General features: G+C 42.2%; 1 protein-coding gene across 1 annotated transcript in view; it reads left to right on the top strand.

The window, feature by feature from the left end:
* The window catches only part of WNT7A (Wnt family member 7A), a 38893-nt gene extending 34947 nt beyond the window's left edge, over nt 1-3946 (top strand). Inside the window, exon 4 of the mRNA XM_065687531.1 lies at nt 1903-3946. Within this exon, the coding sequence (XP_065543603.1) occupies nt 1903-2382 (480 nt within the window). The 3' untranslated portion in view covers nt 2383-3946. The remainder of the gene's footprint in view (nt 1-1902) is intronic.
* The last annotated feature ends 18524 nt before the right edge of the window (nt 3947-22470 follow it).

Below are 22470 nucleotides of genomic sequence, written 5' to 3'. Positions count from 1 at the left end.
TTTGAAATCCCTGTCTTCATTGAAGAGGGGCAGAGGAAGAACAACAAGTAAAGAATCAGCTACAAACTCTCCTAAGGTTAGGCAATAGCAATTACTGTGCCTAGATGACATGGGAACAGCCTGAAGACCAAAAGGTGTGAGAATAATAAGCTACTACATGCAGTCTCTAAATTACTCATTCTAAGGCTGCCAAGAGCAGGATGGAGTTATGTTCACCAGGGTTAGTGCACCACTTAGGATCTGCAGTTGTGCTCCTTCTCCTTGCCACCCCTGGTTTATGCTGAGATTTTACTCTTTTGAGTCCCAGGACACATGTCCAGCCTTCGAGCTGGACGTGGCTCCTTCAGCGCAGGCTGGAGCAGCAGCCAGTGCCAGCGTCTGAATGGTAAGTTTTTCAGATGTCCAAAACTGAAGAGGGGTTATAAAAAAGGATTAATTCAAGTTGTTGTATCACTGTACAAAGGTACAACCAACCCTTGTAGGCTGCCCAGGTCAGTTGTGGGGATCAGCTGGGCTTTCTCGGGGGAAAACTTGTGTGGCCACTCCCTGAACTCAGATGATCCCTCTGGCTGTGCTTCCAGTGCTGGGATCTGCTGGTGTAGGCAGAATTTAATCATCAAAATCATTATGGCCTCTTTCAGGCAAAGACCAGTGGGAAATTAACTGCTGGAGTTAGGTGTTTTCTAGCATTGACCCAGTGTAGCTGCTCAGTGAGGTCAGTTATAAGGCTCAGGATGGACAGCAGGGACTGAGCTGGTCTTCAGTTTCATTTGGCAGAGTGGGTTGATGAACAAGCAGCAGGAGGGAGAAGGTACAAGGATAAAGTGTCAAGGATGGGAAGGTGGAAGGAAAGATGAAGCTTGTTATCTTCAAAAGGAATGTAGTGACAGCTCAGGTGTAAGCATGAGATACCCCTACAAAGAAGAGAACATGTGACAGGGTGGAGCAAGCCAGGGGGTTCAGGTGTTTGAGATGCTTTTACAGTATGAATGGCGTAGATTTTTTTTTACAAGAATTGATGACAAAACATGAAACCTATTCCTCATCTTTACTCACTAAGACAGACCTAGTTTTCTTAAAAGTAGCTGGGGTATTTTGTATTCTCCGTGATCCCTGTGAGAAGACACAAGATACTTCAAACCCTCCAGAAAGTGCAAATAACATAACTATGGTATATTAAAATAATACTTAGATTTCCAAGTCGGAGCATTAGCTTGCAATATTTAGAACAGATGATGCCTACATGAATAAATTATCATCTGCTCTACACTGCTGATTGATGTGAGACCAACAGAAGAATAAGCCTTGATAGAGCTTAGCTGCTTGTTCCTATCTTGCACCAGCCGATATCATGTCCAGGTGCAAGAACTGAAACGCAGTTTATGTTTTAACCTGTGTTTACAAGAATCAAGTTCAAGTACCTATTGTTGAACTTTCGAAGCATTCTGCATGTGGCATTGCAGGGAATAGTGTGATATTCTGCCAGTTCCTAATTTCACTGCCCTGTGTCAGGAGCTGTAACACCAGATGAATCTGAAGCACTGTGCATTCCTATTGGAAATGAAAGTGATGGAAAACTGTGTTTAAGGAGAGTCCCATTTTACTGTTGCTCTGTGGGCTGTGAAATTAGGAAAAGTTTCCTTCCCTGCTTAACTCGAAGTGCAAATGGGGAATGAGCTTTGCAGCAATGCTCAGCTGACACTGGTGAGCATTTCCTACCTGGGACAACAGTGTCACTGGGCAAGCAAAAGCCCCAGCTTTGGTGGGAATGTGGCCCATGAGGTGACAATTCATGCTGGAGAGCAAACCCATCTGTGATTGTCGTTCAATATGTACCAAATAACCCTGTTGAAGAGACTCTTGCTTGTATTAATGCGTCATTCTTTGTTCTCCCAAATACAGATTCTGGAAGAAAACATGAAGTTAGAGTGCAAGTGCCATGGGGTCTCAGGATCTTGTACCACTAAAACATGCTGGACAACTCTGCCTAAGTTCCGGGAGCTGGGCTACATCCTTAAGGACAAATACAACGAAGCTGTTCAAGTCGAACCAGTGAGGGCAAGTCGTAACAAGCGTCCCACCTTCCTGAAAATAAAGAAGCCACTTTCCTATCGCAAACCCATGGATACAGATTTAGTGTACATAGAAAAATCTCCCAATTATTGTGAAGAAGACCCTATCACTGGCAGTGTGGGAACACAGGGCAGGATGTGCAACAAGACAGCCCAGCAGTCCAATGGCTGCGATCTCATGTGCTGTGGTCGAGGTTACAATACACACCAGTACTCAAGAGTGTGGCAGTGCAACTGCAAATTTCATTGGTGCTGCTATGTCAAATGCAACACTTGCAGTGAGAGGACAGAAGTATATACCTGTAAGTGAGCACGTGGCTGGGCAGGCTGGCATGTCCCTGGCCGTGAATACATTTGCACATGCACTCAAAGTACCTACACAAGACTGTAGGAAAGACCTGCTCTCCCAGAAGAAATGCTGATGAATGGAGCCCTCTCTTCTCATGTTTCATTGCTTCTGTGAATACACATTTCAGACTTATGAAAGTCAGCCAGGAAACAAAAACAAAGAACTCCCACCCTGAGCCACCTGACACACAAAACAGAGAGAAAAAAGATCATCTCAGTTAATGTGCACCTCTAAAGCAAGAAGTGTTGACTGCTTTGTGAAGAGACATCACTCAGAGGAAAAGCTCTGAGCGTGGCAACTAACTCTTGGTCTGGAAAACATGGGGAAAAACTTCAGTGTAACAAGGAGCAGGGAGGGGCAGAGGGGAAATCCTCAAAAAGGGCTTTGCACAGGATGGGATGGACAGTGCCTTGTCGTGAACTGCCCATGTGAGTGTGTGGATGACACAGATTTAGGCTTCTACACTCGTGAAAAGCTTCTGCTGCTCTTGCCCATCTTTCCACTTCATACCATCTGCTACAGCGAGTAGAACTTTTGAAGGTTTCTGTAGACACTGCTTTATCTGCCTTTCTTGTGTGTGTGTGTGTGCTGCAGATTTTAGCACAGGGAGTTGGGACACCGGCATAATAATAGCAATATTTAACAATTTATTCAGATAAAACTAATATTAATTTATTTAATTAAAAGGAACTCTACCAACATTTTTGGATCTATTCTGCAATTAAAGTAGATAGCTGGCTTTGTGGAATAATTTTGTAGAAACAGCAAGGAAAAACGGGAGCTGTATATATTATTCTTCACTAGGATATTTCTATTAGTTGGACTTGCAGGATGTGTTCTACATTACTAGATGTTTAAGTACAAAAGCTGGCATCTTTATATATATATATGTACATACACAAACACACACTGTTGTTTTGGGGTTTTTCGTTTGTCTGTTTGTTTGTCTTCTCCTGTTTGCTGCTAGTTGTCTGGAACAAAAGTCAAGTGGTAGAGGTTACAAATCTTTACCAGTTTTGGGGTGGTTTTCCTTCCATTAAAGAAAGAAACATTACAAAATCCTGTTTGGAATATGTCTAAAAAAAAAAAAAAAGGAAATCCAGACAAACTTCCATCTTTTGGAAAAATCAACCATAGGATAAGAGAGTATATTTTGTAAGAGACTATTTTTATATAAATATTTTATTTATACTATGTCTGCTTGTTCAACCTGTACTTTTTCTCAAAACAGGCATACAATTTGTAATTCTTAGGCTATTTAACAGAGGAAGGGTCATTAGTTTGTGGACACAGCAGCAGCAAGCTGGATACATTCAGCTGCAGTTGGTGGATGTGTCAGGAAGCAGAATGACCTTTCTCCTGGATGTGTGTACAAACCGGCTCTTTTCCTGCAGCTCCTTTTGCAGAATATGCAAAACAAGAACAGGGTCTGTAGCATCAATTCTGTCACATGGCTTGAATTCCTCATTGGTATGAACTGGATGCTCATTTATCCCATTCAAGTAAAGCAAAATCCGAATTAGCTTCCCACATGCGTCAGTCATTAAACTGTGGTGTTATGACTAGCAAAAGTGCTGTGTGTGCTGTCAGTTAAACCTCTATATTGTGTTACTGTCAAATTTGATTTTAATCAGTGGAAGACTGTAGACTATGACTGTAAAAACTAGCATGACACACATCGTCTGATTCTCATAGATAGGATACAAAGCTTACTTTTTGTCCAGCTCTTTTTGGCATTTACATTATTCTCTGCCCCCCTCCCCACACCCTCCCTCCCGAAGGCCAGTGCTCAGGAATTCAGAAAAACATCTACGCAAATTTAGAGACTACTCACTTGCTTGTCAGAGTCCTGCTAAGCCATTTTGTGTTCCCTTTATGGTATTTCCTTTTTATCACTGTAATTTCTCCAGCTATTTGAGTGGTGAATATCATTCTGTTTCTCCTGCTTGACACATTAGTGACTGGTAAAAAAATAATTTTAATGTTATTTTCCATCTGGTAAGAAACCGATGATATTGCATGCTCTGTCTGGGACAGACCAGATTCTTCTCTGCTTCCAGACTACAGGATCTCACACTTTTAATGAGGCTAAGAGGGGCATCAGTAAGGAGACAAACCTTCATCTAGCATGCAGTGCAGTTCCCTGACTCCTTGTGAGAACAGTGAGCCTTACAAGGACATGGTACAGATTTATCTTGTGTCCGCTGATCTTTCTGAGGCAAAACTCCCACCTAAGACTGCAAAACCAGAGGAGTTTTCTTAGTAAATAAAAGTATCACAAAAGATGTTTTAAAGTTCCACTGTAAAGATCTAACCTTTTAGAACTTGTCTGAGTGTGACATGGTGTTTCCTTGTTTTAACTTACTTCTTGCATGCATCATTTGTGTAAGAACGCAAGCCCATGCAGTACCTGAGCATGCAATGTATAATTAAGATTACATAGAGAGTTTCTTTGCAGAACTGCAACTTAAAATAGAATTTTTATGCAATTCAGACACCGGCACAGGTGTCAAACTAAAATTATGAACATAATTTACTTTCAAACTTATGACTTGTCAGTATAAAGCAATGTAAAAGCAATTTGGGGCGCAATTGAGTCACTGCTTTTAATCCTAAATTCCATGCATCAAGGATTGATAAGACATAAAATGGAAGTATATACAGTATGGATGTTAATTACAACAATATGTTATAGTTCAATAATTCAGACCTAACGTTTAAAATTGGAATCTCCCTTCCTCCCCCAGTTTGTATTGGCTTTTTACTTAGTGAATACCATATCACAGTCAAAAATGTGTTTTCTTTACTGGTTAGAGTAATTTTACAACTTATTACTTTGCAGCATGTTTTTACCTTGGAAGAAGAATTTGTGAGAGTCCTGCTGCCTCTTTATTTCAGTAAGCAGCAATGTGCAATGTACAGCTAGCAGATTAGTAACTGAAGGACAAATAACTTTAAACAGCTTTACTGACAATAATAAAGAACTGGATGACGATGAAATGAATTTGATCCACATTTCCCCTGTATTTTACAGCATTGAGTACGATCAGTGTATAAATTAGTGAAAATATCCATTTGATAACTGCAGGAACAGTCTGGGAACTATGCACTAAAGAGCAAGGAAAATGCTGGATTCAACTAGAAATTACTTGGAAATTTGGCTGTGTCATCTTAGACAGGAGAAACCTGGCCCATCAGAATCTGCCATGAGTCTGGAGTTAACTATTCATTGGCTAAATGGTTTTGAATGGCACGAAGAATGAACAGGAGAAGGAGAAAGATTTACAACTTGGTAGATATTCCCTGCCCCCTTCCCCCCCCCCCCCCCCAACAGTTTGTTCTTTGTCCTCAGGGATAGAAGAGCTCTATGTCTGCCTGGTGAAGAACCACACAATGGGAGTGAAATGCACACAACTGCAGAACAATACAGCTCTCAAAAGAAAACACATCTTTTCATCTCCACTAACCAAGGGAAGCGCTGGATTGCTGCTCACATTCATAACCCAGTTGAGGCTTTTAAAGAAAACATACGTGTAAGAGGAGTAAGAGGAGTAGGAAGTATAAGAGAACAAGCATAACTGCAAGTTGGGAAGCTGTTATTCATGCAATCTCACTTTCTCACTTGATAACAGAACCTGGGTTCATGTGAATAAAGCAGTTCTGCCTTGGGATTCCTAAGCACACTGTAAAGATTTTACCTCTCAGCCTTTTTAAAAGGACAACTAACCTGAATACAGCTAGCTTGAATACTAGAAGTACCTACATAAAACATGAATCAGTCAATGATTAAGTTTTCTTTGCCATGTATGCACAAACCTAATGGAGATATGTCTTTCAACAGTGATAATTAAACTGAAAACATCCTTAAAACGTGCTCTCAAGTGGATCATTTGATAAAGTTACTGTAAGGGTGCATAGTTACTTAGGAAAGGAAAATAATGGACCTGAAACATATTACACAAGGCTCTTAATGACTTATTTGTGGATTATAGAACTGCTTTTAACTTACTACACTTGAAAATCAGTGTGGTGAATACAGAAACACCACACAGTACAGGCGGGGTGCATATGTCCAAATTAATTTCTGACATTTTTACATTTATCATTAGAACAGGTATGAGAAATATGCACTGTGAATGTCCAAAATGAGTGTATTAACTAATAGAGCCCTCTGCACCCAACTCGTAACCCCAAGAAGTCAATTGAACAAGAAGCTCTCCACCTCTGCTGTTGGTAGGACTATCCTGCAGCCTCAGCGATTGACGTGCCTAGACAAAGTTGGCCAAATCTGGCAGATGCTGTTGCTGTCAGCCAACAGAGGTACAGTCTGAGTCAGGCTTGAATATTCCAAAACTGTTCAAAATTGAGCCAAGTGCAGGAATTGTATCACAGCAAAACTTCAGATGGTGAAGCTCATCTAGATTCCAAAACATTCTTCCTTAACTGACGCTCATTTTGGGTAGTTGTCACCATGGCGAGTGACCCAATTTGCTAACCCAATTCACGTTCTTCTGGTCAAAATTGTACCAGTAATTTCTCAAAATGTGAGCACTCTTGAACAAAAATTGAGGGAACCCTACCTCTGGATTAATAAGTCAAAATGATGAAGAGATGCGCTTGGATCTAAAGGACTCCAGGTGTCTGAAGAAGGACACCAAAACTTTGTGATTCTCTTGTCCAGAGGTAATGCAGTAAAAGCCAAAAGGCTTCTTTTGATACTTTGGGGCTCTGTGACATTACTGATTTTTCCATTTTGTTACTACATATTCACAGATTCACCTATAGTATGTATCACGTAGTTTGCAATTGGAGGTCAGAAACAAGTCCCGAAGAAACGTCACTTCTAAGTGTAGCAAAATATGTTTACTACTGGTGCTCTCAGGTTTATGTAATTCTTTACCTTGATCTTGTAATTTTGTCAGCAAAATCTCTGTATCCCACTTTTTTTAGGAAAGACGCCTTTCTTTGTAAAGAGGTTTGATACCTCTGTGAGAAGATGAGATCATACTTACATTAGAGAAATGTTCCCAGGATTATGTGCACACAAAAATAACCCCAAAATGAGGTAAAGAGGGTGGTATCAACATTGCAGCATTTACTTATGCTTAGTAACACAGTCAAACTTAGTTCAGAAAACTTAGCCCTAGTTTGTATTTCCTATGCTAGCTTTCCTCTCCCTATACACTCAAAATACAAGTAGTATATATCGTACCAGATTCACAGCTGATTTTGTGGTTGCCAATACAAACAATTTACCAGTGGTACCTCACAAACCCAATAGGGCCAGCATAGAAAACCTGTGTACTTCACAAACCCAATAGGACCAGCATAGAAGACCTGTGCGCCTCTAACGCATAAGAATGCACAGAAGTTTATCTTGGGACCAACACATTATGCACAACTTGCTGTTACTGCAGTGCTTCACTTACCCATTCCCATGCCTGCAGCATGTATGCACTTGTTGTCTTATTCTCTCCAAGCGTTTGGAGTTTTAGCTCTCTTTAGAGTGTTTATAAGCTGTCCAGTCCATTCCCAGTCATTGACGGCTCATGTGTCCTGTTTTTTAGCCTGTATGTGGGGCTACGATACAATAGAGGAGGACACTCAATGTGAAAAAACATTCAATCTCTCACAATGTACCTTTAAGTTCTCAGACCAGTACAAGAAATATGGCATCACTCCAGCCATCTAACATACCATGTCCTCCTTACTCACATTTTCAATGCAATTGAGAAAGTTGCCCTGATGGCTTTTTAAAACAGAGTTAAAGACTTTAGCCAAAGCTAAGCCTGCCTAGCTGTTACACACCTCACAGCACAATTTCATTTGGCTCAGGCCAAATCCAAACATCTATTCCATTGAATCAGCAAGAAACCTGTTTTGTGAGTTGTTTCTTGCACTTAATTTCTTTCCTAGCAACTTTTCTTTTGCACGTGAGCCCATGAAAATATGCACTATTTGTCCACATGGAGCTTATTGTTGAAATGACTTAAATTTAATCTGAACTATTTTAAACTACTCAAGATATTAAATACCTGGTATCTTGAGGAAGAAGTTACTGACCGAGAAGATAGAGTACAGGTAGTGTTAGACCATAATGCCACCACACAGGACTTGAAGATACACAATTTAATACCAAAAAATCAGGATAATTCCTTTTGGCCTTCTATAATGCTGAGGTGTCAAGTTGTACAAGTGCTCTGCACTGAGCCCAGCCTCAGTCAGCCACTGTTATCCCCATAAACAGACAGGAAATCAGGAGACACAAAGCACAAGGAAGTTGGCCAGTGGGCACAAAGAAGTCTGTGAAAGAATTCAGACTCCGACCCAGATTTCTCAGCTTTTGCCATCCTGTTTTAAGGAGCTCGAGCAATGACTGAGCTGCCTCCTTTTCTAAAATTCATATTCAGATTTGAATGGTTTGGAAATATATTCACTGCATGTAGTAGGTTCACTGCGTGTTCCATGGAGCTGAAGTGAGGAGACTCCCTCTCAGCCTCATTAGATGCTAAGCACACAGTAATTAATATAACCTCCACAATAAGTATGAGTCATGCACTGGGGAGACTGTAGAAACCTGGTTTTGTGTTTTGTCTCCTGAAGTCAAACGATTAACAATGATTTGAGGCAAAGGAGGTAGCAGAGAGTCTAAGTCAGAAGATGTGGACAGCAGTTCTGCAGAGGGAACAGCCTCTGGCAAGCTGAAGCTCAGTGCAAAGCCTGAGGGTCTCCATGAAGCAGGGGCCAGTTGCTGTGATGCTGCATCACTGAAAGCACATACAGGAGTTAGCAAATACTAATGGAAAGTGTTTCATGGGACAGTGCTAAACCACATTGTACCTTCTGCCACCAACTGAGGGGGGTGTGAGGTGACTCTCTGGGGTCAATGAGTTGTACCAACTAAGTACAAAACGTGAGAGTTAGAATGGAAGCTTAAAAAAAAACCCCAACCCCCCCAAAAGGATTAAACCCTTTCTGAGAAGGGAATTTATCTGCTTTTGCCCCTCCTTTCCTGCTCAGCTCGGGTACCTGTCAGAATGCTCTGACGTCTGCCCATGTCTAGTTGCAAGCCGCATGAGCTGAATTCAGATTAAACAGTAAAGAAAAAAACAGTTCCCAGAATATATATTGTGTTTATTTAGGTCAGACCAGCTTGGACGAAAGTGCAAAATCAATCAAAGCCTAAAAGGAAGCTGGCAAACTGTCAGTGCCTCAGCACATCCTAGCTGTGTATCCTCCACGAGGACAGCTGGGCTGAGAAATTCTTAGTGTTTCTAACACATATAATGTTGGTTTCTATAATAACAAGATGAGATAAGGTGGGTGGTACACAGCCCTTCATTAGTGACTACACGCCAAAGGTGTCATTTTGATGACTTGTTTGGGCAGGAGAGGTACTGGCCGGGTGATAGATTATTCTCCCTTTCTCCTGCCACAATGACATCTGCTTTATTCACAGATCAGCCACCAGTTGCTACAACAACGCCACTGAGCTTTAGAAAATGTTGTTGAGCTGCTGAGAGAATCTTGGCTACCCATTAGCAAAATGTTAACTATGCAAAAGCAAGTAGCCTTTGGTTTTGTTGTAGGAAAGAAGTCAATGCTCCCCGATAAGTAAGAATGTCAAAAAGAATTTACATTCAAAAAGTAGAGAAGGGGTTTAACCCATGATATCACCATGATTCAAAAATCCCCCTGGAATTCATTAGTGAGACATTAGGCCTGAAGAATAGAGAAAATAAATAATGAGTTTGAAAAAGAAAGGACAAATACACTTTCCTGTGAGCAGCTTGTTGTCTGCAGCATTTTAACACGTCCGTTGCCCCTTCACTTTTCCTGTTCTTTGTCTTAGATTTTTACACAGTAATCCTTTGCTAATAGGGTTTTATTTATTTATTTTTATTTATTTCTTTACTTCCATTTAGCACTTTGAGGGGACATTGGGTGCTGCTAAACCGTGTGAGGAAACTGATTTGGCTACCCGTAAAGCCCTTTGCTCCCACTTCACTAGGAGGGGAGAGAACCTCACACTCCAACATATTCCTTAGAAAGCCAATTATAAGAAAGCATTCGCAGGCATTTATAGCAGGAATAGCTTTGTCCTGCAGCCAAGAAAGGCAGCATTGGAGAGCCAAAGAGGGCAGACCATGCCTAAGGGAACAGGAGCAACGCTGGGGGCAGGTGAACGTCCCCTTGACAAGTTTATTGTGGATGGCACAGTGAAGACATGGTCAAAAGCACTGAATTTTTCAGCTGCTGCAGTATCTGCTCTGGGGAAGAGGCAACCAAGCAGCAATGTTTAGAGTGAAATTCCTCCAATTTCTAGGAAAGTGCTACTTGTCATCTCCCAAGTGACTCCTGTCGGGCTGCCTGCCACCGACGGTGGTGTTAATGTATGTTGGACAGCATCTAGCATAGCGAGAGGTTTCCGCTGCTCCCAGCTACTGCTCTCCTTTGAAATAGAATGGGTTTATCTGTCTTGGTCACAATTTTTCACCCACCTCAAAGTTAAGTGAATATAATTCTTAATTTGTTTTCCAAATGACTCAAACAATTTTCTTCCCTTTGTCTCCCCAGCAAGATCAGATCGATTTTACGACGTGTTGTACTTCGAATTTAACTTCATTAAATGTTTATAACATTAAGAGACTAATGACATAAGCCCTGTCTGCGGTGTTTATAGGCTTTACGAAGAGACTGGAAAACTGAAAGGACTGAGTTCAGGTTAATTCTTTGAGAACTAATTTCAACACCTATTCTTATCCGTAAAGCACAAACTACCCCTCATCCTTCAGGGCTATCATGTTAATTTAACTGCAAGTTTGTTGACTACAATCTGAAATCTAAGCCCGGCCCACAATCGATCAGAGGTGCATTGTTTGTCTGCCACAGTAAATAGGTCCCAAATGTTAATCTAGTTACACCACCAGGTTTAAGAGATTTTAAACTACAGGTTTCTGGGAGAATACGTGTGGAAAACAGTTGGTAGCCTTTTTTGCTCCATTCTAAACACTTGTTGTAGTCTCCACAGCGAAGAGGCTTACTGGGTTGTGTGAGTCCCCAATTTGACTATTTTTAATGGAGATTTCCATGTCATGATTGTAAACCTATATTTTCAATTGAAGAGTGTCCCTGTATTTTGCTGCTCACCACCCCCCTGTCCAACTACTACATGTCTAGTTTTCTTGCTCAGTCCTGAGCTTTCTGCTTCTTCCAGGGATTCTTTCTAAAGCTGCTGACCTTCAGTCCATGCAAATTAAAGGGAGATCATGAATGCTAGTGTTAATGCTGAATATGCAGTAGTTGAATCATATTCCAGTGCAATGTTAATTTTCAAGGGAGTACAACGGGAAAGTGGTTTGGTTTGGGTTTTTTTGGTGGGAGGGGGCACTTTTTCCTCTGTTTTAGTTGAGTTCACAGTATAATCAGAGCTTCAGAAGTGCCAGTGGAAAACTGTTCAGAAATTGATGGCTGCAGGTGCCCACATCTGATGTGCTCCCCTGAGCCTGCTCTGAACACTGCCTGTCCCCACTGCCCAGGGAAGGCTCTCCTGAAGCATGAGAGGGAACACACCTCCAGCACTGCTGTGATAAGTACTCCAGAGAGTAAAACATGGAACCTGGTGTGTAACAGGGGACTCATGGGTTGCTTGAAGCTCTTTAACATGTTGGCTAGTTCTACAGCTATCTGACAGGAGAATGAAGCCAGGAGGGGCTGGGCTTTGCTCCCAAGGAACAAGGGATGGGACAAGAGGAAATGGCCTCAAGCTGCGCGAGGGGAGGTTTAGATGGAGCTGAGGAACAATTCCTTCCCCAAAGGGTGCTCAGGCATTGGAACAGGCTGCCCAGGGCAGGGCTGGAGTCACTGTCCCTGGAAGTGTTTGCACACTGTGTAGACGAGGCCTTCAGTGCAATAGGTTAGTGATGCCCTTGGCAGTCCTGGGGAATGGTTGGACTGGATCCAAAAGGTCTTTTCCAACCTGGTTGATTCTATGATTCTATGGTTCTATGGTTCTATACCCCCCCGACTTTACCCGGGAATACCAGCAGGCATTGTAGTGTAACTGAGCAGCAGATTAAATGCAGAATTCACATAGATCTGGAATGAACATATGGGACTCCCTGTTATACTTTTATACTTACTGTGGTTCAAGACTGAGTTGAGCAGCTCAGCACACCTACCCAGGCATCAGCAATTCACTTGGGGTTTCATCTTTTCACAAGCTAAAGTTCACTCTCAACTTTAAGGAAAGAACATAGAACAGAAGGTAAATTTTAAAAGGAGTCTGTGTCTCACAGGTACAACGAAGGGAAAAGCAGCATTCCCAGCATTGTTGTCATGGCTACAGACTGAAATCTGTCTCCCACACGTACTGCGTGTGATGTGGTGAAAGTCCAAAGAGCATCCTTAAAAACACTAACCCCTGCTCGAAGCCCAGAGCCTGCTGTGGGAAGCTGTGGCTCAGCTGGGGAAGCAGTGCTGGTGGGGGCCACATGCGCACAGCAACAGCCACTCCTGGAGCTGTCCCTGTGCATACGTGAAGTACTGGCAAAGAGGGCAGCTTCCTCCACAGCTCTCCAAGCAAAGACCAGCACACATCCCTGGCCCTATGGACTGCCAATTTCAGCTAATTACACACTAGGAACCTTATTTCCTGAAGATGTATATTGCCCTACCAAGGGGGATGGATAACATCTTCATCTGCCAGAAACAGGATTGCTTTTGACAGAGTTATGTTTACAAACATAAAATTTATCACTGTTTTTTTCTAAGATAGCACCTGTGTACACCTGGAACAAGACATTTGCTAATGATTTATGTCGGACAGTAACAGCGGCTGGTTTTGCTGGAGCTCTGCCATAACTTAGTGTCTGCTACTCTGCCCTATTGGGTCAAGACAACACATCAGTCAAGTAAATCACTTAAGTAAATTATTGAGAACTTAAATTGACTTTTTCTACATAATATGTAATTACTTCCTTGAACCAACATTCCCTTACATCACTGATCTAAAAAGCTTTCTATTTATTTTTTAACTGAATATTGATTGAATTTAAATTACAGCCAGTATGTACTATTCATCTGAAGTTCAGATTCCAGGGAACAAACTTTCCAACAGCTTTCTCAGCCTCGCAGATCCTTGCCACCCACACTCCACAGCACTCAGCACAGCGAGCCACAGAGCTGCAATTTGCCCATCACATTCACAACACAAGAACAGGCCTGATGCATCTGTCGAAACCAACAGTGCCAAGGCACTTGGACGGAAATTGCTGTGAGGCCAGAGATGCTGAAGGCAGTGCAGCAGCACGGGGAAAGGTGAAAGTCAAGTTTGCAACATCAATTTCTCACCAGGATATTGTGAAGCAATGAGGATTTTTGCTGTAGCCAGCGAGAGTAAAAGCCCAGAACTGAGGATTACATGTGTAAAATCTCCATAGGGAACACAGAGATTAGGAGTTCCACAAGGCTGTATCAACCTCTGAATACACTGATAGCTCTAGCACAAGTCTAGAAGAAAAACCAAATATGCAGAGATTTCTCATGTCATTCAGAAAGGCATCAAGAGAGATTTTGGCAGATGACATTCTGCTCCTGAGCTCTTGCCCTTGCTTCAAACAGCATGCACATACACAGCATTGCAATAGTGTCAGAGCTCAGCAGCCCTGAGCTGAGGAATCCTGGCCAGGTCAGCACTGATTACTGGCCCCTGTTCTGTAGTGTGCAGTTCAGTTACTAGGGTGTGGGCCAGTGGCACTGGAATCAGCTCAGATGGTAGGAAGAAGACCCTCTGAGTGCAAATACCCTTCCTGTCTGACAGTTGCCGTGTCTGTCTCCACTCATCCTCTCTAAAACTCCTCCAAAAACCTATAAAATGAATACATAAATAAATAAATACTGCGAAGTATTGCTTTTTCTTGAGGAGATGATCAAATGGAAACAAGTAATAATGATTTTCAAAAGTGCCTGCATGCAAGTTTGATGGAGGAGAGGCAGGAAGAAGAGTCAGGATTCAAAGAAGGAAGTTTTCCTTCAAGGTGCAGGAGGCAGAAGTGTCCCAGTGAAACCTCTCACACACACATCAGGTGCCTTGTGCTGCTTTGGGCAGAAGTAAAAAGCCCCTTAAATCCAAGTTTGAAACTGTGGTCAAGTGACCCCAGGCTGTAACGTGTGTCTGGCTTTAGCAAAGGCCAAGGAGGACCTGCTGCTCCTAGCAAGGTCTAGCAGGAGATCACATCTGTTAGAGTGCAATGTTTAATATACCTTAGCCAGAACTGTTTTCGGTTAAAATTGGCAGAAGTGGTGAATATAATTCTCTTCGTTTTTTATTAGTGAGATGGGAAGTTAATGGGAAAGGGCAGCTAAAAGTACTTCTGCTAAGGCTAGAAAATACATTAAAGTCAGCACTGTCATGGATTACACCCAAGGTCACAGGATTCAGTCACAGGAATTGATTACTGATATTTACAACTCAACAAATTGCTTTAAGCAAGGGTGACATCATGCCCTGCACTGTTTACCAGAGGAACTACATACAGTGAAGCTGTAAAATAGCTCAGCAGTCCCTGATAGCTTAATGTAGCTGGTGTGATGCTCAGCTAGAATGAAGTAGGATTCCACTCTCTGCATCTAATGCTCTGTAAAAAGCTGCAACTGGGTAAACCAAGGGAAGAAAGAAGGCTTGTGTTAGTCAAGCTTTCACATTCCTGAGAGCTCTGCTGACTAACATCTGCAACAGTCCCTTCCATTCAAATGTGAGAGCAGAGAAAGCTGCTTTCCGTTTAATGCATTTACTTGTACTGTAATTAAGAATCTTCAAAAAGCAAGATCCTACTTGTATCTGTTGCAACAGCTTGGAGTGAACCCCCTGAGCACATCAGCAGACAGAACAGAATGCTGTGGCCAGGTCAGCTTAAGCCTGTGTTCTGAGAAGCTCTTGTTAGCAGACAGTCACGGACACTTGGACTGAATCTTTGTTCTTAGTTTTAAATGAGTGGAACATGTCAGTGCAGACAGACACCAGGGAAACCTAACCCAGGAGCCATTAGAGGCTGATGAAGGTCCATGAACACAAACAGCTGGAGGAGAGGACTCCCCACCTGCCCTAATGGGGGTATGTAATGGAATAGTTCCATTGAAATCTGGAGGTAGCAGCAATCCCAAACTCTGCAGACAACAGAGAGAGGAGCTGGCTTTGGCTCCAGCCCTGCCTGATGGTCAGGGGAACACTTGCCCCTGTCATGCCAGTGTGTGCTCCACCTCACACTGTCTGCTGTCCCTGGTGCCATTCAGCTCCTCTGCGGGCCAAGCCATGAGCTGTGCCCCCAGACCCCACTGAGCTCCCAAGAGGAAGAGCTCCTCAAGCCCCAAGCTTCTTCCTCAGGAGTGCAAAGGTTTCCCCTCTAAAGAGGGCAGGTTTCTGATTGCCAAAGGAGGCAAATCCCCTTTTGTGTAATTTCATGTGCTTCAAGGTGCTTGTGGACTTTGACCAACTGCTTTGTACAATCAGACTTTTTCTCCTCCCAGTTGGAGTCTGTCATTTTCTAATGCATTAAATTACATAGTAAATTGAATATGGGTTTGCTGGGATTTTTTTTTGCTAACCTTTATGAATCCTCTTGAGTGATCTGTGGATGGGATCAGCAAACAAATTTTGTTCTAGCTCTCCAAAACCTGACGCATGAATTGATTTCAGCAGGACACATTAAGTGAATGATGGATCTCTGCCAAGAGGGCATGTAGGATTTTGCAAGGGGGAGGGGAAGAAGAAGGAGACTTTGCTTTCTCCCTTTTTTCCCCTCCTTAGCCACTCTTGCTAAGAAAGGACAAAAGCACTTAAATTCATTGCTCTCAAAGGAAATTGCTTTGCTTTTCTGCTCTCTCAGAAGTCCTTTTTCTTCTGGGTTTATCCCGTTGTTGCCTTCCTCATCCTTACAGCAAAATGGGGCATGCTGTCTGCTCGCTGCCAGAGCCAGGGCCATGGTAGCGCTGCTCCACTGCGGTGCTGGCTTCATGTGGGCTCTGCTACCTGGCTGCCCTGGCACTGCCAGTGCTCCATTCGCTACCCAAGGCTCAGCTGACAGCTTTTCGAGCACATGGAGGCTGGCAGGATGAGTGGGCTGTTGTAATAGATGACAGGAAGATCACAAGCTTGAGGGAGCTTGTTCCTCACCATTCACAGCTCTCCTGAGAAGTTTCCAAGGCTGTGGTTGTAGCCCTGCTCTGTATGCTGCGCCAGAGCTTCTGATGCTAATTTGTTGGCACTGCAAACTCCCATTGCAAGTGATAGATCCCATGACCTTCTTCAGTTACAGATAACACAAACTACAGTCATATTTAAGTGGCATATTGGTTAACCTCGGTGGCTTGCAATACTTTTCTTTGCCTCAATTTCTATCATTAATAAGGCTTTTGTTACAAAGGCACCTTGGAGTCCCTCACGGGAAATCTAGCCAACAAGCTCTTTCTTGTGAGCAGTTTTCTGCACTGAGCTTCTGTTTTAGCCAGGTCGTGCATTACAAATGCTCTGAAATACCAGCAGCAACGAAGACATTAATACCGCATTAGGACAGGTATTCTGGCAAAACGCTTTCAGAATTAGGTGCACTCTGTAGTAACTATTCTTGCTGCTATCACTTTCAAATCCTCTAAAAAGACTTGTGGTCAGAATCACCACATAACATCTAGGCAGGCTCAACACATCCAGCGGGACTATTGGATAAATAAGGAGCACTGAGAAGCTAATGGGACTGGGCCATGATTTTAGCCTTTGAGAACAGGACACACACCCACCTTGTTAAGAAAAACTGTCAAATCCAGCTCTTGTGTTTTGGGGGAGTTGAGTAGCATTTTCTCACACACATGTGCATACATTTCAACAGTCAGTGCCTGACACCAGGAAACCTTTGCCACAACCCTTGAAAACTCATTGCTGTCAATCATTAGCATGAACACGCTGGCTGCTCCTCCCTGCATTAGGGAAGCATGTAGCAGCTCACTGCAATAACATCCTAGGAACCCACATCATGAAGCAGTAACCAGCAACCACGGGTCAGAAAGCACATTACATATGCTCAGCACTGCTCTGAGGGGAGCATGAATGTCCGGCGATGCCCAAGCCTCTGAGACCTGTCCCAGGGGGTGGATGCTAGCACTTCTGCTCCTGGGAAATGCTGAAGACCAAACTGCCTGAGATTCTAGAAGCAGCAATAGAGCCAACACAGAGATAGAATTCCCAGCCTTCCTGGAAAGACCTGGACTCTTTGTGCTTTGGAGCTCTTCTACTCTTAAAGCCAACACACTTCATTCCATTGAAGAGTATATTTTTTTTCCTAACTGAATTAAACCTGCTTTAAAAAAAAAAAAAAATTAATCTCATTAAATAATAAGGGAACAATGGGGGTGCAGAGTTCCAGTTGCTAGAAAGAAAGCCCTGTCCCTTTAGTGTATATTAATAAGGTGCAGAACTAAATATACCAGACTTTCTTCTGGATACTGGACACTTGGATGACCAAACCCTGCGACACTTTCCATTGCAAAAGTCTAGGACACACCATTCTTCAGTACAACTCCCAAAAGCTTATTTCCTACTATCCAAAGCAGATCTACAATACACTGTTTTCATGATAAAGAAGAATTTCTTCCTCTCCTCTCCTTCCCAACAGCTGAGTAGTGACTTTCAGTAAAGGAGCAAGGTAGCCATCATAGGCTGTACATAGTGCTTCTGCTTCAGCCCTAGATGTGAAACTGCATGAAGGGGTTAATCCTTGTGAGTTCTGCTCTCATTGGTATTTCAATCAACTTTTTGCATGGATATTTGCTCAGAAATGGTACTCTCAAGAGCAAAACTGGCAGTGTCCATAAAGCGTACTTCTGACCTAAGCTTTATACTTGCATGGCTTTGAAGGAGGGTTGGTTTCAACCAAAAGCAAAAGTCAAAAAAGATTTACACAGATTTTTCTGATTCTCAGAAGATTCAATACCAGAACAATATATCCAGTAACTTAAATTTTATTTCATAATAGATAAACAAGTCCTATATAATTCACTTTGTTTAAAGACACGGAAGATTTGAACAAATAAAAATCTATTGGAAGGAAGCTTCTCACTCTGAAAAGGAGAGGGCAAGATGAATGGGTGCCAATCCATGCAAACAGACTTCATGTACAACTGTGATTCTGATCTATTCCCTTCTATTCTCCATCCAGTACCTCTGTCTTTCATGCACTAGTTCCTCTCCCTTTACTCTTAAAAGAGTAAGCTTTCTTGAAGGAGACAATTCAAGATGAGAATTTTTATGTGTATAACTGTTCCTACAGATCTCAAATAAAGAAGTCCTACAACTTCACTATGTCATAGTAAGTCTGAACATCCAAATATCTTTTAGTCTTTTCAATTAGGACGTGACATATCTAGAACAACATTAAAACCCATGCAGCAATGCACCTACACAGCAGCATAGGCACTCTTAAATAAGTGATTCTCCTGGAAAAGATTTTTCTTCTTTTTTTTTACTTCCGGAAAGCTATTTATCATAAGCTCAATACAGTTCAGGAAATAATTCTGCTTTTAAACATGCTAGTTCAGATCATGCTCCCAGTAAACAGGGCACTTGGGTGCAGTAAGACCCAGGCGAGGTGAAGTCTATCCCATGCTACAGCACACAGGGAAGTGCAGAATTCTGCCAGTTTATGAGTGCAGGAGCCATCCACTGTGGATGACTTGTCCAACTCGCTTTCCCTTTTCTCCCAGTCACTAAAGGTGACAAGCAGGATACAGAAACCTGTAAGTTAGAAACCAGTAAGATAGAGAGGTCTTCAAAACTGACCATTAGACAATAGAAAATCAGAGGGTCTTCCCAAATGCATAGTGCCAACTGCCACTCCATTTCTAGACCACAGCAAAGAGCGAGAAAATGGGAGAGATTGAGAGATACCTGCTGGCTTCTGTAAGCAGCATGCAGTGCAAGACTCGTCCGATGGCGGCCCACTCAGTTACAAGGTGTAGGTAATGTCGATAGCTTTTGTATTTTATGCAGCTGCAAGCCATATTGCAACAGCCAAGTGCTGTTCTGGAGCAATCCTGGAGCTACTGGCCTCCTGCCTTGGCATGCATAATTCCTGTCAGACCTAACACCTGCACTCCTGTGCACATTCTCCATCTTCTTGAATGCCGAAACACCTTGAATTCTTTCTAGACAAACTCCATTTCCCTTCCATAGCAGCCTCAGTATGAAAGGTACTTTCTTGGATTGATATTAGTAGCATAGTATTTTGAGGTAATTACATTAGATGGATGCCCTCCTCCAGTTACTGCTTTGACAATTAAAAAGCAGTAACTAGCAAACCCAAAGTAGTTTTACTGAATGACTGAATATTTACAAGTATATTGTACTTTAAATTATTCCTCAGCTTTCAAGAGTAACTATTATAATGTACATTAATGCATTACATTGAGCCCTTCCCCTGTGTTAGATTCTAACGTAATGAGAAATTTTCTTCCTTCAAGAGCAGTGTTTAGATCAAGATAGGAAGGAAAACACATTTTTTCCTTTCTTCTGGGGGTTATTTGACGTAAGTCTGTATTCTATTTTTACAACTGGTGATTAAAGCACAGGTAGTTCAACTCAACTGGGTGGACTGAAATCACACACAAGTTTGAACACAAGGAATACAACCAAGAGACGCTCTGCTACATTTAATGATTCAACAATGGAAAAATCAATCCCAAAACCCCAGATCCTTGCAAAACACATGGTGTTAAAAACAACATTACAATGGGAGACACTGAGGTGTGTATTAGAACAGATGAATTCGCAATCCAATGCCATTACATAGTAATTGTACTACTTAGGCTTGCATTTTGTGACGGCCTCTTATTTCATGGTTCAGAGTGCATTGTCTCATTCTCTCAGATATAAAACATTACAAATAGCATTTGCAAGCTGGGCATTTAAGTTTTTAAATGAAAGTTCACTACAGAGCAAGTAAAATGCAGATTTGAACACCTATGGAGAGAGTGGAAACAAGTGCAGTACAACTATGATCAACTGGCTCTAGCTATTAGACTACTCATTCAGGTTATAGAATTCTTTAGTAGAAAGACACTCCCTGAAAACAAACTCTCCTCCTCAGTGGAATGCACTAATGTGAGACTGCATGGTAAAACTACCAGTATTCTCTATGATGGCTAAGGTCATGCCTGCTGAGCACTGAAGAACAGTCAAGAGCAAGTGCTGGGCTTTAATTCTGCAAGACCCTTGTTTTCACCTAAACATGGCATAGCAATTGCTGGCAAGAGAGTTGCAGTAGCCCACTTAATTCTGTATGTCCTGTCATACAGATGTGACATAGTCTTATTTTCTAATAGATGCACAGTGATCTCAACAGTGCTCTGGAATGATGCACACCCGCATATTTGATATAGACTCACACTGAAGCCTAAAAAACTCTCATTTAACTCTCCTTCTGTGCTCATGAGTTCAATTGTAGCAGCCAAAATATTCAAACAACATCAGAAGCTCTCTGAGTTTTCAGCTTGATTTCTGCAGACCAAGTTGGCACAGTCATCATCTTACAGTTATCATCTGTCCTGAAACTGAATCTTCTGAGCCATTTCAGCACCAGTTCTGAGGCTGTGCTTTGAAACACAGATAAAGTCCTTGACTAATGCTGCTGTGAACTAAAGTAAATTCAGATTCTGTCAGGGTGTTTTGAAATGCAGGATTTGACTCAGAACAGATTATCTTCCAACATTTAAATTTTTCAGTCTTTTCTTGGATTTCATTGTCCTTCATTTGCTGTGATTTAATCCAGGAACAGGGAATGACTGGCTCCTTTCGAACTGCCCCTTCTGATGGCTTCTTTGCCACATCACTCCCTATTCACTCTGTCACTTGTGAAACCATTAAAAACGCCTTTTGATCTCCCTGGCCACATGCATTTCAATAACAGGGACCTCCTTCTGCTTGTTCCCCACGTTGCATCTTATACCCAGACTTAAGCTGGTTTGCAGTAAAGAAGATTGTTAGGGACAGTAGGAACGGATTCTGACTTCACAGATTACACTGACAATTTGGAGTTCCAGCAGAGAGAAAAAAATCATTAGAGTTTGTGATAAAACAGAGTTCTGTTTCTTGCATTTCATGGGCTGTATGGGTTGCTACCTTTCTCAAATTCCTTACAAATTTCTTAAATATCTTCAGATTTTCCCCACAGCACATCCCGACTGGTTTTGCTGAAGTCTTCAAGCAATAATGAGTAACTCCGTCAAATCACAATAGCATCTGAGGTATATCCAAGATGTTACTTACAGTCTCCATGGAATTACTTTGTTGGTTTGTCACTTCTGACCTGTCACTGTTTAAGATCAAATTAAAGCATGAAGACTAAATGGGGTTGGATACCAAAACACTCTAATCACAGGTATACATGGTTTTCTCAATTATACTACTTCCCTTTCCCTGGGAGAGGCAATGTGGTTCAGGAAGAGGGTCTGGCAGGTCGGTGTAGAGGTACTAGCAGTCCTGGTGCAGGGTTACCTCACATTCTCCCTGTTCTCTTGGTGCTGGATCACCCCAAATCACAGTGTGAGATGTTGGGGTCCCTTCAGATTATCTCAGGTTCTGCCTTTTTTCTGGCTTCCCTCTGAACTTTCTCTCCTGACATCTTTGTGCTCCTCACACCTGAGTCTTCCGAAGAATTCTGTTGTTTCCCTACTTAGAGGACTGGGCAGAGAATATCCCTTTGGTGACTGAGGTATTCAAGTCACGCTGCTGTATTCTAACCTGCTGTTGTCACTGATGTTCACAGTCTGCTTGGTCAGAAGTCTTCTGGACAGGCTTGCACTTCCCCATGATGTTGTTTGTATAGTTTGACTGTATGCTCGAGCACACAAACACTAATGAAGGTTCATTCTGTCTGGGCAAGGCATTGGTTGTATTTTGTATACTTCTATTAAAACACCCATGGAAGTGGATAAATAAATGTTGTCAGTAAAGAATTTATCTATTAAATATAAGCACTTGTATATGCATAGAATAACACATCT

The sequence above is a fragment of the Lathamus discolor genome, chromosome 7 (assembly GCF_037157495.1).
Source record: "Lathamus discolor isolate bLatDis1 chromosome 7, bLatDis1.hap1, whole genome shotgun sequence".
Classification (NCBI taxonomy): domain Eukaryota; kingdom Metazoa; phylum Chordata; class Aves; order Psittaciformes; family Psittacidae; genus Lathamus; species Lathamus discolor.
Note: the sequence above shows the minus strand (reverse complement) of the source record. Positions and strands in the feature narration are given on the sequence as shown.